General features: G+C 36.9%; 1 protein-coding gene across 2 annotated transcripts in view; it reads left to right on the forward strand.

The window, feature by feature from the left end:
- atp2c1 (ATPase secretory pathway Ca2+ transporting 1) overlaps positions 1 to 14,763 on the forward strand; it is a 94,635-nt gene extending 79,872 nt beyond the window's left edge. For both annotated transcript variants that reach the window (XM_073024298.1, XM_073024299.1), the window contains exons 19-27: positions 1,797 to 1,894; positions 4,714 to 4,764; positions 5,720 to 5,886; positions 7,360 to 7,428; positions 10,022 to 10,138; positions 10,951 to 11,098; positions 11,351 to 11,446; positions 12,135 to 12,276; positions 13,710 to 14,763. In XM_073024298.1, the coding sequence (XP_072880399.1) occupies positions 1,797 to 1,894; positions 4,714 to 4,764; positions 5,720 to 5,886; positions 7,360 to 7,428; positions 10,022 to 10,138; positions 10,951 to 11,098; positions 11,351 to 11,446; positions 12,135 to 12,276; positions 13,710 to 13,828 (1,007 nt within the window). In that variant the 3' untranslated portion in view covers positions 13,829 to 14,763. The remainder of the gene's footprint in view (positions 1 to 1,796; positions 1,895 to 4,713; positions 4,765 to 5,719; positions 5,887 to 7,359; positions 7,429 to 10,021; positions 10,139 to 10,950; positions 11,099 to 11,350; positions 11,447 to 12,134; positions 12,277 to 13,709) is intronic.
- The last annotated feature ends 1,155 nt before the right edge of the window (positions 14,764 to 15,918 follow it).

Below are 15,918 nucleotides of genomic sequence, written 5' to 3' on the forward strand. Positions count from 1 at the left end.
ATAAAAGCACTAGCCTCAACATTTAAAGTAGTAGTTTGATGCAGAGATCACAAAGAAATGAATGAATTCCTCTGAATTGTTTTGCCAAAGAATTGCAGTAATGGAAATTCTGTCTTGTGGCCATCATCTTTATGGTATTTTTGAGACACTTCAGTCGGGAATTTGAAATTTTAAAAAATCAGTTTGACACAAGACTCACAATAAATGTTGATTTAATCAAAAACTTCTGCTTACGTTCTATGATGATGAGAACTAAAATAGGATTACTCCAATATCCTTTCTTGAACAGTGATACTTGAAAAAGAAATTGAAATAAACTAGATAATGTGATACGTTTGTTCAAAGATACAGAGATTCTACAATCTGTTTTCTAACTTCAAATTGGTTCTCCTAATTTTGGAGGAGTACATGTTTGGGGCCTGCTGCTGCTTGTTAAACATTGTAATGAAGACTAGACTTCAGTTCTATAACTCCATCATTCTTACTGGTGCCTTTTTCTTGAGCACAGGAATTGTATCTGTCAACACTATAACTCTGATAATTTGCTATTTTGTTCAGAAATCCTGATAATACAGCATTAGTCTCACCTGTTTCAATTTCACCCACTCCCAGTAATCTTAGCAAGGCCACTTTTTCTGTTTTCCCTCTATACTCTTATTGGCGTTGCAGGTGCAGGAATGGTTGTGGTAGTAGGGTTGGTCCTTTTCTTTGCACTCACTTTAAATTCACCTGGTATTCTTCTATGTAACATCTACAAAGAAAAGTGAACAATAATCTGGAAAATCTGCCGGTCTTGAGGGTACCAAATTGTTAAGAGTTTTCTTCTACTTGGTAATCTGTTAGAAGACACATTTAGCACAGAATGTGATCCCAAAAATTCCATTATTTCAATGTTTTTCTTTTCTTACTATAATTGTTGTCTGTGCATTATAAAGACTGAAAGCTAAACATTCTTGGTGAAAGGTATTTTATAATGATTATGTTCACTCTATTTTAGCTAAATAATAGCAAAGTCATAGAACCACTTAATAAGTTAAGAGATGAAAACAATTAAGCCCTATACAAATGAAAATAATTTATGTTAAATCCTCTGCAATCATGAAATCTTCAAAGACAACCCAACTTAGGAAAATTTCTGCAAGCTCTTGCATCATCAGATCAGGTTCATACACCTCTCAGCGATGTTTTGAGAAAACATCTCTTGGGTATTTGTACGTACTGTGTAGGAAAACATCATGATCCTTTCCACATAATGTTGATATATTAAGTTGCTGGTACTTGTTGATATAATCCCATTTCAGTTTAGTTTGAATTGCTAAAATTTACAGTATTGTAATGTTCCTGCTTGTACTTCCAATGGCTTGGAAGCGGTGGGTGATGTTAGTGGTGGGACTGGAGAAGTTCATGTAGGAGGGTGTAAAAGTTTTTTGTGTAAAGAAAACGAATTATGTTTAATAAAACAAGCAATTAGTTAAGATACTAATTCATACAGTTGTTTAAAAACACCTGACAATTTTATGCACACCTGGGCCACGTATAAATCTAAAGATGGTTTTCAAAGAAGGTCAACATTCAAAAACTTATGGATATCAAAAAGCTCTTGGTTTGTTGAATACTAAGTGAAAAGAAAATATTATTGATTTAGCTGTCTTTATTTAATCTTGTGATTAAAATATAAAATTATGTGGAATAATTATGGCATAGATGAATGTACTTTTATTTGTGCAGTGCTTAAACCGTACAATGCTGGAAATGTTATGAACTCTCTTTTAATAAGATATTTTATTTATATGCAGCCACCCGCTTGGGTTTATATTCCAAGGGATCCCAAACACTCTCAGGAGAAGAACTAGATTCATTGGATGTTCAGCAGCTCTCGCAAATAGTACCAAAGGTACATCACATAGTGTGGTTTGAGTATTGAGATGCACCGAGGATTCAATGGCACATTTATTGTGGAATTAAAGGTTCACAATACAACCAGATCTATATATTACTGTGGTCTAAGTGGTGTAGATGGTTCAGATTCATGATAACTCACTTCAGAATCTTTATAGATTACTGTAGAATCCGTCCCCAGGCTGGATCCATGAATTTCAAACTGTAGTGTTTAGGTTGTTTGCAGTATACAAATAAGCAGTTATATTTAGAAAGTAAAAAAGTGGTGAAGTATTCAGTAGGTTTCTTAATGTCTGTGAAGAACGAAAAAGTGAACGTTTCAGATCAACAGGCTTTCATCAAAATGAAACACAGCACTCACAGCTCTGTATGACATATTGGGTTAATGCATCTCTACTGAGTCATTTGATAACTAGAAGTATTTAATTCATTTCCCTCAAATAAAAGATACAGGGAGCAACCATTAACAGACCATTATAATGTACAACTTAAGGCTTTGAACTCTGTTATACAGTACTTTTCTCTGAGGTGCAGCATGTAAAGAACTTTTATGCAACATCGCAAAATTTGACTGAGATCTGAAGTTACTTGATGTTTGAACTTTGGCAAGTAATGCAAAAACACCTTAGAAGTAACTAACTGCTACTTGTGCTTTGACAGAATACCAGAGGAACTAATAGAATGTTGTCTTTTTAAATAGTAAAGCACAATTTTGTGATGATCCAACTTGTCATTACTAATGTAGTCATCTAGGAATACAGATCCATAATACCTTGAAAGTAGATAGGGTCATAAAGCTTTTGGCACTTTGGTCTTCATAAGTCACTGTATTGAGTACAGGGGTTGAGATGTTATGTTGAAATTTTATAAGACATTGGTGAGGCCTAATTTGGAGTATTTTGTCCAGTTTTGGTCACCTACTTACAGGAAAAATACAAATAAGGTTGAAAGAGCACAGTGAAAATGTACAAAGATGTTGCTCGGATTTGGGGACCCAAATTATAGGGAAAGGTTGAATAGGTTAGGACTTTATTCCCTGGAATGTAGAAGATTGAGAGGAGATTTGGTAAAGGTGTACAAAATACTGAGGGGTATAGATAGGGTAAATGCAAGCAAGCTTTTCCACTGAAGTTGGGAGAGATTACATCTAGAGGTTATAGGTTAAGGATGAAAGGTAAAACATTTAAGGGAAACTTGAAGAGGAAAAACTTCACCCAGAGGGGTGGTAAGGGTGTATAACAAGCTGCTAGCATGTGGTGGATGCGGGTCAATTTCAACATTTGAGAGAAATTTGGATAGGTACATGGATGAGAGGGGTTTGGAAGGCTATGGTCCAAGTGCAGGTCAGTGGGTCTAGGCACATTAATGCTTTGCACCTACTAGATAGGCTGAAGGGCCTGTGTTGTAATGTTTTATGACTTGGTGTTCTATGACACTAATGTGGCCTTTGTTAGTTACCATGAAGTTCTGCTTATACATTGAGTCACTTTGTAGAAAGTTCAATTACAGAAGTTATACTTGGTAGCACAAGAAAGACTACAGATGCTGGACATCTGAAGCAACTCAGCAAGTTAAACAGCATATTTGGAGGGAAATAAATAGATGATGTTTTGGGCCAAGAACCTTCATCAGGATGCTTCACAAAATTAAATTACATGATAAAGGAACCAACTAATTTACTGAATTGGTGTTCTGGCAGCAGGACGTGGGCCATTAAAGCTGCAGAATTTTTGCACAAATGCAAAGGCTGTCTGAAATTCCAAAGGCAGGAAATATGCCACTCTCTTTAGATCTTATCTAGTCTTTAACTGCAGTCAAGACTCACTTGACCTGGATGGACCCACGTTGGGGGAGGGGTGGTGTGAAAATGCAAGCATAGGAGATTGATAAAGCAGGAACACAAAGGCTACCAGTGGGAGAAAATCTGGTAAATGAGGTATATGATAATGGGAACCATTAGGGGAGAGTTGATGCAACCAGAACCAGATGGGGGAGAGTGAGTTGGTGAGTGAATAGGTAGTTCATACCACCCACTCTTATAGTGAGTGGGTAGCTGGCAGATTGAACCATGAGGAGGGGGAATAAAAATTGGGTACCTGGAGATGGGATGGGGTACAAAAATAGGGAAACTAGAGGAGAATTGGATGGGACGTGGGAAACCATATTGGAGGTAAGGGTAACTAGAAATTGAAAAATTCAATGTTCATATAATTAAGTTGTAGATTGCCTGGGTGGCATATGAAGTAATGTTCTTTTAGCTTGCATTGGGCCTCACCTTGGCAATGGGAATCACTGAGAATGGACAAGTTGGTTGGCAATGAGAATTAGCATGCAGATAGGAGCCTCTGCAATCTGCTGTGCACCAATCACCACAGACTCCTTTCTCTCCTTGCCACTCATACCTGGTACAGGATTTTGACTCAAAACTGTCGACAGTTCTTAACAAACTCACTGCCCCACACACACCACAACCTCCTCTCCACACCAAGAGATGTTGTTCGACCTACTGAGTTCATTCTGCAAATTGCTGTTTGAGATTCCAGCATCTGCACTCGGTATCTCTAAATATATATTCATATGTATCCATTGGAGTTCCAGAGGGGTGAAGTTCATTGAGTGGAAAATTCTAGCTTACTATTGATTTTATGGAAAGTAGTTTGGTATAGATATTTTTATTTTGCAGCAAGAATATAGAAAAAAAAATCACCTTTAGTATGTTGGGAAGTGACAATCTTCCTTGCTTATGTGATCTTGGATGTGCCAGAGTTCATTTTAAATTTTTCATTGTTACAGGTTTGATTTTTTTTTCCACAGGTAGCAATATTTTACAGATCCAGCCCCAAGCACAAGCTTAAGATTATAAAGGTAACTATCATGAACAGAAAATGGTAATTGTGAAAGTAGCTACTTTCTTCCCCTTTGGGATCAAGGCTTTCTCTTTGTTGTCTGTTGTTGGTTTATAAAGGAAGCTCAAACATTCTGAATTGAGTTTGCTTCATTAAATGTCTTGTATTGTCCATTTAACCAAGCAGTTACTATTCTCAATAGCATTCCAGTATATGGAATGGGCATATACTAGAATTCTTAGACCTTTTTAAGTGGATTGCAAACTCTTCATTGTTTGTTCAGTTCATGTGCTGTTTGAGATCCCTTTTCTGCTTTGCACGTTTTTTGTAATTTGAATTTTGCACTTAAATTGAAATTGGAGGATAATTGTGAACAAGTCAATAGTATCTGAAGTTATGACACAGTATTCATTGTTTTGATATCTGGGCATTAATTATTTCAGATTGAGACCTTTGAGTCTTCATATTATGCACTGTATAAAATCACCCTGTAGTCTTGACACTCCACAGAATAAAATCTGAACCTGCACAATCTCTTTAATTTAGCTCCTTTAGTCCTGGCAATATCCTTAAAATCTTTCTTTTATTCTTTCCAGATTAATGCTACCTTTCTTACAGCAGGCTAACCAAAACTGAACTTAATATTCCAAGTGTGGCCTCACCAACATCTTGTACAACTGCAACAGAACATCCCAAACTAAAAGCTCAGTGCCCCCCCATTAACAGTATTGTCTTTTATGCTATGATTAACTTTTAAATATCACAATCTACATATACTATATCTTACAAAAAGCGGTTCATTGGCATCCAAATAAATGAAAGATGTACTTTTTTTTAACACTTTATGTCCTTGGGTTATCCCAAAGCATTTAACAGCTAATGAGGTATTTTTGAAGGGTAGTTGCTGTAGTAAGGGCAATGCTTTCTTCATGGGGGAAAAAGTCACTTTTATTTCCTTTTTTTTCAAATTCCAGTCTCTTCAGAACAATGGTGCTGTGGTGGCAATGACAGGGGATGGAGTGAATGATGCTGTTGCTTTGAAAGCTGCTGATATTGGTGTTGCTATGGGGCAGACAGGGACCGATGTCTGCAAGGAAGCTGCTGACATGATCCTTGTAGATGACGATTTTAAGACAATAATGTGAGTTGTGCATGCTATCTTTCTGTGTAATCTAAATGCAGTCCTGTGCTGCATGAGATAATTCGTGGTCTATCAGTTAAACTGTTAAGTATTCTTGTTAGAATTAATGACCTTGACAAATAAATATACAAAAATTTAATTCAAATTGTATTCACTTGATTATTAAGTGAATACAGTAAAGCTCCAATAATCCTGCATCTTTCAGAATTACAAATTTCTGAATTATTTAAATAACCCAATTTGCTGTAAGTTTTTTTTAAAGGTATTAAACAGTATAGCACAGTACAAGCACTTCAGCCCACAATGTTGTGCTGACTTTTTAACCTACTCCACAATCTATCTAACGAAATACTCGGTGGGAGTACTGAAACGGACGAAATCCTGGACACCGCCATTCAGCTGTTTATTTATGTAACAGATTTTCCCCCAAGCCGCCATCGGACTACCAACCTACTGCCCTCTGCTGTGCCTATTGTCTTGTTTATTATTTATTGTAATGCCTGCACTGTTCTGTGTAGTTTATGCAGTCCTGCATTGGTCTGTAGTCTAATGTAGTTTTCGTCTTGGTTTACGTAGTTCAATGTAGTTTTTGTATTGTTCATGTAGCACCATGGTCCTGAAAAATGTCTTGTTTTTACTGTGTACTGTACCAGCAGTTATGGTTGAAATGACAATAAAAAGTGACTCGACTTGACTAATGTTTCCCTCCCACAAAGGCAGATAGATTAAAGAAAAATAAAAGACTATCTAAGATTCTTTTAAATATTCCCAATGTATCTGCCTATACCGCAACCCCTGGCAGCCCTTTCCACAATGGTATAATAAATTTTCCAGAGTGCCAGATGAGTTTAAAAGGAGTGAGGGAAACAGAACCAAGTGAGTCTGATTGGAAACCATTGCAGTTAGAATCCATGGATTTTTGGTTTGTTTTGTTGGCTGTGCAGAAGTATACAAATGTCTATACATGATTGGACTGTTTTGTCAGCAGTCTAACAAATGAACAAAAAAATTAACAGAGGGAATTACTGACCCCTCCCTCACCCCTTCCCTTTCCCCTTCATATTCTATCCTGCCTCTACATTTCCAGTCCTGATGCAAGGTCCAGACCCAAGAACATCCTTTCGTTCCACAGATGCTTCGTGACCTCTTGAGTTCCACCAGGAGTTTTGTTTTCTGCGAAAATATATTGCCACGTTACTTATGCATTTTCCCCCTTTGTCCACCAGACAAAGTATATCAACTGTAGATTGATATACAAGTTAGAACCCCATTTTAACACAACTTTAGTGAGAGCATAATGTAAGAATTGAGGATTGAATTGATGAAATAACTGCTTCAGAAAAATGCAGATTTTAAACTTCTGTTCGAACTAAGCATTTTTGATTAACTGGCAAGTTTTGGTATGTACAGTAAATGTCAGTTAAAGCTACCTGACATATTTAGATATTTCTAATCTAAAACTTTCTCTTCCAGGTCAGCAATTGAAGAGGGTAAAGGGATTTACAACAACATCAAAAACTTTGTTAGATTCCAACTTAGCACGTAAGTCTAAATAGTCATTAAGTGTTATAATTTGTCAGTTGCAAGAAGCCAGCAAACTTTTTCTTGAATGTTTGTACAGTGTGTACAGAGCCAGTAAGTTTATGAATGCCTTAGAATTTTCTCTTTCTGCATAAATATGATTTTAAAATGTGATCAAATCTTCACACGTCCTAAAACTAGATAAAGAGAACCCAATTAAATAACACAAAAACATTATACTTGTTCATTTATTTATTGAGAAAAATGATCCAGTATTACATGTATTTGTTGGGAAAAGTATGTGAACCTCTAGGATTATCAGTTCATTTAAAGGTGAAATTAGAGTCAGGTGTTTCAGTCAAAGGGATGACAATCAAGTGTGAGTGTGGGAGTCCCTGCCCCATTTAAAGAACATAAACCTGGGTCTTCACTTATCAAAGTCTGATCTTTACCACACAAGTTTTTGGAAGTGTGCCATGCTTCGATCAAAGGAGATTGCTGAGGACCTGAGGAAAAGAAGCTGTTGATGCTCACTAGGCTGGAAAAGGATTCAAAATCCATTTCTAAAGAGTTTAGTCTCCACCAATCCACAGTTAAGCAGATGGTGTACAAATGGAGGAAATTCGGCACTGTTGTTATTTTCCCCCCAAGAGTGGTTGACCAACAAAAATCACCCCAAGTGCAAGGCGTGTAATATTCCAGGAGGTCACAAAGAACCCCAGGGTAACATCTAAGGAGCTACTGGCCTCTCTTGCATTGGCTAATGTCAATGTTCATGAGCCTACCACCAGGCAAACACTGAACAATGGTGCGCCAGGTAGGATTACAAGTAGAAACGTTGCTGCTTTTCTAAAGTTAACTGAAGACCATATGGATAAGCCAGAAGGCTATTGGAAGAATGTTCTGTGGTCGGAGGAGTCCAAAATAGAACTTTCTGGCGTAAATGAGAAGTGTTATGTTTGGCTAAAAGCATACACTGCATTCCAGCATAAGAATCTCATCCCATCTGTGAAAGATGGTGGTGGCAGTGTCATGGTTTGTGCCTCCTTTGTTGCCCCGGGACTAGGACTGCTGGCCATAATTGATGGAACTATGAATTCTAAATTGTACCAGCAAATTCTACAGGAAAATGTCGGGGTGTCCATCCGTGAACTGAAGCTCAAGAGAAAGTGGGTCATGCAGCAAGACAACAACCCTAAACACACAAGTCAATCTACTGAAGAATGGTTAAAGCAGAAGAAATTTCACATTTTGGAATGGCTGAATCAAAGTCCTGACCTTAATCCTATAGAAATACTGTGGAAGGGCTTGAAGCAACCGGTTCATGTAAGGAAGCCCACCAACATTCCAGAGTTGAAGCAGTTTTGTAAGGAAGAATAACCTAAAATTTCTCCAAGCCGATATGCAGGACTTGATCAACAGTTACCAGAAAAGTTTGTTGTACGAGGGGGTCACACCAGTTACTGAAAGCTAATGTTCACACACTTTTTCCAACAGTTACGTGTAATATTGGATCATTTCTCCCAAAAATAAATGAAAAGATATAATATTTTCTGTTATTTATTTAATTAGGTTCTCTTTATCTAGTTTTAGGACATGAAAATCTGATCACATTTTGGGTTATATTAATGCAGAAATAGAGAAAATTCTACAGGGTTCACAAACCTTTTAGCACCACATTGTAGTATGTGGTGAGCAGCAAGAAGGACAATTACTGAACAACTACACATGGAAATTGTGTTACTCAAAATATTCACTAAAAATACATCTTTTCATATCTGCTGTATCCAATTATTGCTGTTTGAATTCATTATGACCTGCCTGATAACTTGTATGATCCATTGATCATGCTGATCGTGTATATCTAAGGGGAGACTGGTGAGCAGCAAGAAGCAAAGGAAGCCTGGTGAGGTACGGTTAGGTGATGGATAACTAGTTAGCATCAATGTGGAAAAGCAGAGTTGTGCTCAAACGGTTCTGTGAGCTGACTGAGCTCAGAATAAGCAGATAAGGAGGTTCTGGGAATGGGTTTAAAGGCAGTCTGACAAATCATTAAAACTTGAACAGACACCTGATTCTCAAAGAACTGGTAGTTAAAATAATTAAGGGGCGGTGCTGGTGCTAATTTGAGGTTTAAAATAAAAACATGTACAAATATATGGAAAGGTTGAATTTTGGCCATGCAAATTGCAGTAAGGAACCAAGCTATGTCTGGGAGATATGCAGAAATGTATAAAATGGTGCCTCACAGGATAACTGACAGTATAATTCTAGAGATAGAACCTTGTATAAAAAGGCCCTGAGTTGGAATTCTCCACATCAAACCCTGCCCAGGTTTATCTGAGGCAATTACTATTAGAATCCAAGTAGTACACCTTGAACTTGTTTGAAACCGCATAATGAGTCTTTGATTGTTTGAAACTAATTGTGATTAATAAACAAATACAGTTATTGGTCAAAGTCAATTAGTGTATTTATCAAGTGCTGCACTGAATTTGCAACATGTATATAAATAATTCCTTTTTTAATTGGCAGTATGTTCTGTCATTTGAAATTGCTTTCAATATGATAAGTTTCTTGAGATTTTTATCCGATGCACGTATTTATTTTCCAGGAGTATAGCTGCTTTGACATTGATTTCTCTTGCCACATTGATGAACTTTCCCAATCCGCTGAATGCCATGCAGATTTTATGGATTAACATCATTATGGATGGACCTCCAGCACAGAGGTAAACCATTTGGATTATTGATGAAATGGCACTCTACTGGTTTTATTTGTTCCACACAATGAATGTCCCATGCATTGTGCATGGCGAGTTGCAGGGAGTGATATTTATGACATGAGCCAACAACAGTTTCTCCAGCTCCATTCAGATTACCTGAAACTATGCTATACATATCTCTTCTTTTACATCCTCCTCCATAATTTGTGTTAATTTATTTTTAATTATTTTTGTTAGGTATCTAGTTAATCACAAGTTTTGTGTGCATACTGCTTTTTCTAATCTGTAATCTGCCCTAATGTTCTTTATTTCTATCAACATTGATACCTGTATCCACTCACACACACAGACCTCCAACCTGCTTTCCTTGGCCCCAGTTTCAATGTCCACAGATGGACCTGACCCACTTAATGTTTCTAGAATTTTTGCTTTAACCACAATAGAACAAAAAATTTGCTGTTTTCATGTTTAATACTTATTTTTGCAAAAACAAGAAGGATATTTTAATTGATTTGGTGTTTTTTAAAGTAATATCAAGATGTTGTAATGTTGAGAATGTTTAAGAAAAAAAAATCCAGATGTCCCCATCAGTTCTCTGCTCTCCACTTAAACAGTTTGTGCTCATGTGGCCACTTTTAGGTTAAAAACAGATAGATATTGTACCAGAAACACAAGAAAATCTGCACGTGGTGTAAATCCTGCGTTCCTCTAACATTCTGTGGATACTGTACCAGTATACTCTAAATTCTTCAGACTTCAACTTGTAAACTTGTTACAATCAAATTCTTAATTATGTTTATTTTGATCTCTGTGGGTAGCCTGGGAGTAGAACCTGTCGATAAAGACGTCATCAGGCAGCCACCCAGAAATGTAAAAGACAGCATTCTGACCAGAAGCCTGATTTTTAAAATTCTGGTTTCGTCACTAATTATTGTCTCCGGGACGTTGTTTGTTTTCTGGCGAGAGGTAAGAACTTGCTTAACAATTTTGATGATATTTTCCCCTCTAAATTAAACGATCTTCTTTACACCAACTACAGAATACATAAAAATAGTTCATTGGCACTCTCTGCTTAAACTAATTTTCAATTACAATTTTAAAAAAAATCAATATTTGAAAATGTGACCAATCTACTGTGTGATTACTTTTAAGGTTTTGAATTAAGTATCGAATGGTGTGCTCATACTGAGTTCTGAATTTATTATCTATATTTCTCAGTTACAGGATAATGTAATAACTCCCCGAGACACAACAATGACCTTTACCTGCTTTGTTTTCTTTGACATGTTCAATGCATGGAGTTCCAGGTCGCAGGTAGAGTATGAAAATTTGGAATTTGTATTGAAGTCAAGGTGTATTTATGTGCTTCAGATTCTTAGGCACCAAAGAAATATTTTTCTTTGTATTGTTTAACTGCCCTCAATCTTATCTTAAGTAATTAATCTTAAAAATTTTTATTTATTTTTTTGGATATGGGCATTGTTGGCCAGCACTTATTGCTCTTGTAGGTGGTGAGGGTTCTGTAACGAGGCTGGCAGTATGCAGTTCTACATTTTAGGTCCAAGAAATATAGAAGAAATGGTGCTTATTTTAAAATCTAACTTGCAAGAGTCTTGGCAGGGAACCGCAAGGTGGAAGTGTTCCATGTACCCTAGCAAATGTATGACCCACCACTAGGATCATGAACTTGGCAATGGTAATACCATTGACTGCCAAGGCAGGTTGGTTTGATTTACAGTGCCCGTTACTCCTGTGGCGTGAATAGTATGCACCAAATTCAGTTTTATGAAATATAGGGCAAAGTTCTCTATAGGACAGATCTCTCCCCTTAGTAAATCTGTCCAGGTCTATGTTACCCAAATGACAGAAATATTCCCCAGTATGTGTTAAGAGGTAAAGTTATCAACAAAGACGATAATACCAAACAATACTGCATGGTTAATTCAAAAGGTGCCTTGTGTTCATGCCTGAGTGTTGTTTTTTCTTATTTCTTCATCCCCAGACAAAATCTGTTTTTGAGATTGGGTTATGCAGTAATCGACCTTTCTGTTATGCTGTTCTTGGGTCCATCATGGGACAGCTGCTGGTAATTTACTTCCCTCCACTGCAGAAGGTTTTCCAGACTGAAAGCCTCAGTATACTAGGTGAGACCTTCGCTTCTGATTTCAAAATACCTCTTTACAGCAGGGAGTTTGTTATTTTTAATGTGCTGACAGTTAAACATTTTGAGTATTTGGTAGACTTGTTAGGATTTATTATCATCTAAATTCATCTAATTTGATATTATAAATCTTACTCCATTAACAGCTGAAGTGTAATTTGCATATTATAATGTGACTAGTAAGATTAAATACTGTTAGTGCCACCAAATGTATGCATAAAAGTTTGTTCATTTCAAAAAGTGATAAGGGCCGTTAAAATTGCAACCATCTCTGAACTCTCACCATCTTCAATTCTCCCTATTCTATGAATTACTTTAAATCTACTTCTTTGTAAGTAGTTATATTTATCTGTATCATTTAGATTCCTTAAACTTTATTGACTTCAATCTCTCCTTAGGCCTTTCTATTCTAAAATGATCAATTCTGGCAAAATCGCTGTAGATCTCATCAGCACCCTCTCTTGTGCGGTCTCATCCAGTTCGCAGTATGTTTACCGGAACTGAGTGTGGTACACTGTCACAATTAAGTAACCAACTAACCAATATGCTTATCCCCTTGTCTGTGCTCTTCCCTTCTATATTTGTAAGACTTTTTTAAAAATTGTTTGGATTCTCTTTTGAAACAGTTAATTGAATTTGCTTATAGAACCAAAACAGGATGTGTTTCACAAATAATATCAACATGCTGCTTTTAAGATAGATTTTCTGAAACCTTCTTAAACTTGTGTCTGCTAGTTGCAGAACCTGTTACTCATTACAGATGTCTCATTTATTTTATGAAAATTATTAAGAACCGCTCCATGTAATCATGGTCTTCAATCCCTGGTACAATGAGAGAAGGCTAAGGCTAGGTTTCAAGTTCACATTTTTAAACCATCCTTTTGAAAGTGCGACTGTCAACTGTCAAGTGTTCTGATTTCCAGCTAGTCTTGATGGATTCCTGTTTGTTATATTTTGTCTCAAGTGATTTTTAGTCATAGAGCAATACAATATGGAAACTGGCCCTTCGGTACAATGTCCATGCTAACCAAGGTACCCATTTAAGCTATTCACATTTGCCTCTTTTTGACATATATCCCTTTTTCTATTCACGTACCGGCGCTATTATCTTTTTTGTAGTTCTTTTGTAGTTTTTCCACTAATTATTTGTGCTTTTTTTTTTTGGCCCATATTTCTCTCTTAACCTTTCTAATCCAAGCTTTCCTACCACTCCCTCCAGCAACTCATTCCACACACTCACCGTGTGTGGGACAGAAACATCCACTTCGAGGTCCCTTTTATACTTTTCCGCTCTCATCTTAAACCTATGCTCTCTAGTTTTAGACTCCACTACCTTGGGAAAAAGACTGACCATTCACCTTATTCATAACTCTATTGTGACATAATTTCACAATGCTACTACTATTCTCTTTTTAGATCTCCTTTTCCTGGTGGGACTTACTTCCTCAGTTTGCATAGTGTCTGAAATTATCAAGACTCTGGAGCGACGAAAAGAGAAAAATCCAAAACGAAGTAAATCCTTTTTAGATGTATGACGCATATTGTATCATAGAATTTAACAAGCTGTTTATGAGATACCTATACATGGGATTGCGAAGATTGACATTTAGTAGCACTCATAGCTTAAGAGGACTGAGAAAATATGTTCAAATTAAGGACTATGAAGTATCTCTCAATTTTCATCTGTTGGGATAGCACAGTGCAAACAACATGCAAAAATTTTTCCCTGCAGTGTGATTTGCTGCTTAAAATGTACATAACATTTTGCTTTCTGTATAAGAAAGACTCACTCAAGGATGTGGTGTAGAGTTTGAAGTACACTGGATAGAATGAAAACCTTTTTCCTAATTCAATCATATTATTTATCAATAAATAGTATCTTATTTTATATATGGTGATGTGGATTTCAGTGGCATAAATTAGGTGTTTATATGCATTTGGCATTCCATTTATTCTGAAACTTAAGCCACAAAAAGTGAAATGTCTGCAGCCATTTTATTTTCTTAATATAAAATAATGTTGACAACTAGCTGATGTGCTTTCGTCTTTGTGTTTTATAAATGTTGGAGGTTTTGACCACTATGGAAACCATGGTTTGAAACGTAGATGCTGTATCACAAGTGTATATATGTATTTTAACAGACAAAATGCAAATGTGTACAGTTCAGTGTTGAATGAAGTTAGCTTATGCTCGAGCATCTATGATCAGAAATGATGACAGTCTGTAAAATAATACTGGCCTGCATTTTTGTTTTTATTTATGTATCCTGTTTTTAGTAATTGAATGCATTGATTGTGTGCACTGTAATGATATTCTAAGACATGGCAATTGCAATGATGCTGGGAAATGTAGGTAGTAAATTTTTCTTCGTGTATTTGGGGTGAAGGATGCCATTTTTAAGGCTACATCTGTGATGGAAATGTACAGTATTGGAAAAATACAGTTTGTAATTAAATGATCTTTGTAAGACTTGTTTTCCTGGCATATTTTAAAACCATCCAGCAGCGAAAGCCTGACGTCAACAGATGTAGAAACACGGCTAACATTAAATTACAGTAGTTTCTCCTCTGCGTGTTTGCTAAATTGAGTTAGCACTACACATTAACAAGAACATAATTGACGAGGCTAGGCAGCGTATATTGTATGCATGGACTTTAGTAAAGCTTTTGATGAGGTCCCATGTGGAAGGCTGATCAATGGGATTCAAAATGGGTTTGGCCACAGAAGACTTGGTGGCAGGGTGTTACTTTAACTTGAGTTCAGTCACTGGTGGTGTTCTATAGTGATTAGAGCTGGGTTGCTGTTTGTGGGGCATATAAACGATTTGGACAAAAACATAGATGGGTTGATTAGTAAGTTTGCAGACAACACAAAACTTAGAGTTGTGGATAATGAGGAAGATTGTCAAAGGCTTCGGCAGGATAGAGACCAGTTGGAAATGTGGGCAGAGAAACGGCAGATCGAGTTTAATCGAGACAAGTGCAAGGCATTGGACTTTGGGAGATCAAATTTAAGAGGAAGGTATACAATAAATCCTTAGGAGTATTGATGTACAGAAGGATCTGGGGGTGCCAATCCATAACACCCTGAAAGTGGCAACACCAGCAGATAGGGTGGTAAAGGTGTATAGCATATCCGTAGGATGTCGATATAAAAATGTGGGGGGGGGGGGGGGAGCTGCCGGTTTGGAGCATTGTGTGCAGGTGCTGCATTACAGCAAGGGTGCACAAGGGACTGTTACCTGCATTGAAGCAGAGGTTGGACAAGTTGGATTGTTTTCGCTGGAGCATCAGAGGGTGAGGGGAGACCTAATAGTATATAAAATTGAGAGGCATAGATGCATTAGATAGTCCAAGACTTTTGCAAAGGATAGAATGTCAAATCAGTTCATTACAATATTGCTTTGAGGTTAGTACAAGGTAAAATAATGTACTGCAGAATAAAGTGTTACAGTAAGGATAAAGTGCAGTTCAGGTAGTCAATAAGGTGCAAGTTCATAACAACTTAAATTAGGAGGTCAAGAGTCCATGCTATTGTAGTAAGGAACCATTCAATAGTCTCACAGTAGCAGAATGTGCTTAGCCTGGTGGTACATGTTTTCAGGTGTTTGTATCTTTTGCTTGA

Source organism: Hemitrygon akajei, chromosome 20, assembly GCF_048418815.1.
Source record: "Hemitrygon akajei chromosome 20, sHemAka1.3, whole genome shotgun sequence".
In the NCBI taxonomy this organism is placed as follows: Eukaryota; Metazoa; Chordata; class Chondrichthyes; order Myliobatiformes; family Dasyatidae; genus Hemitrygon; species Hemitrygon akajei.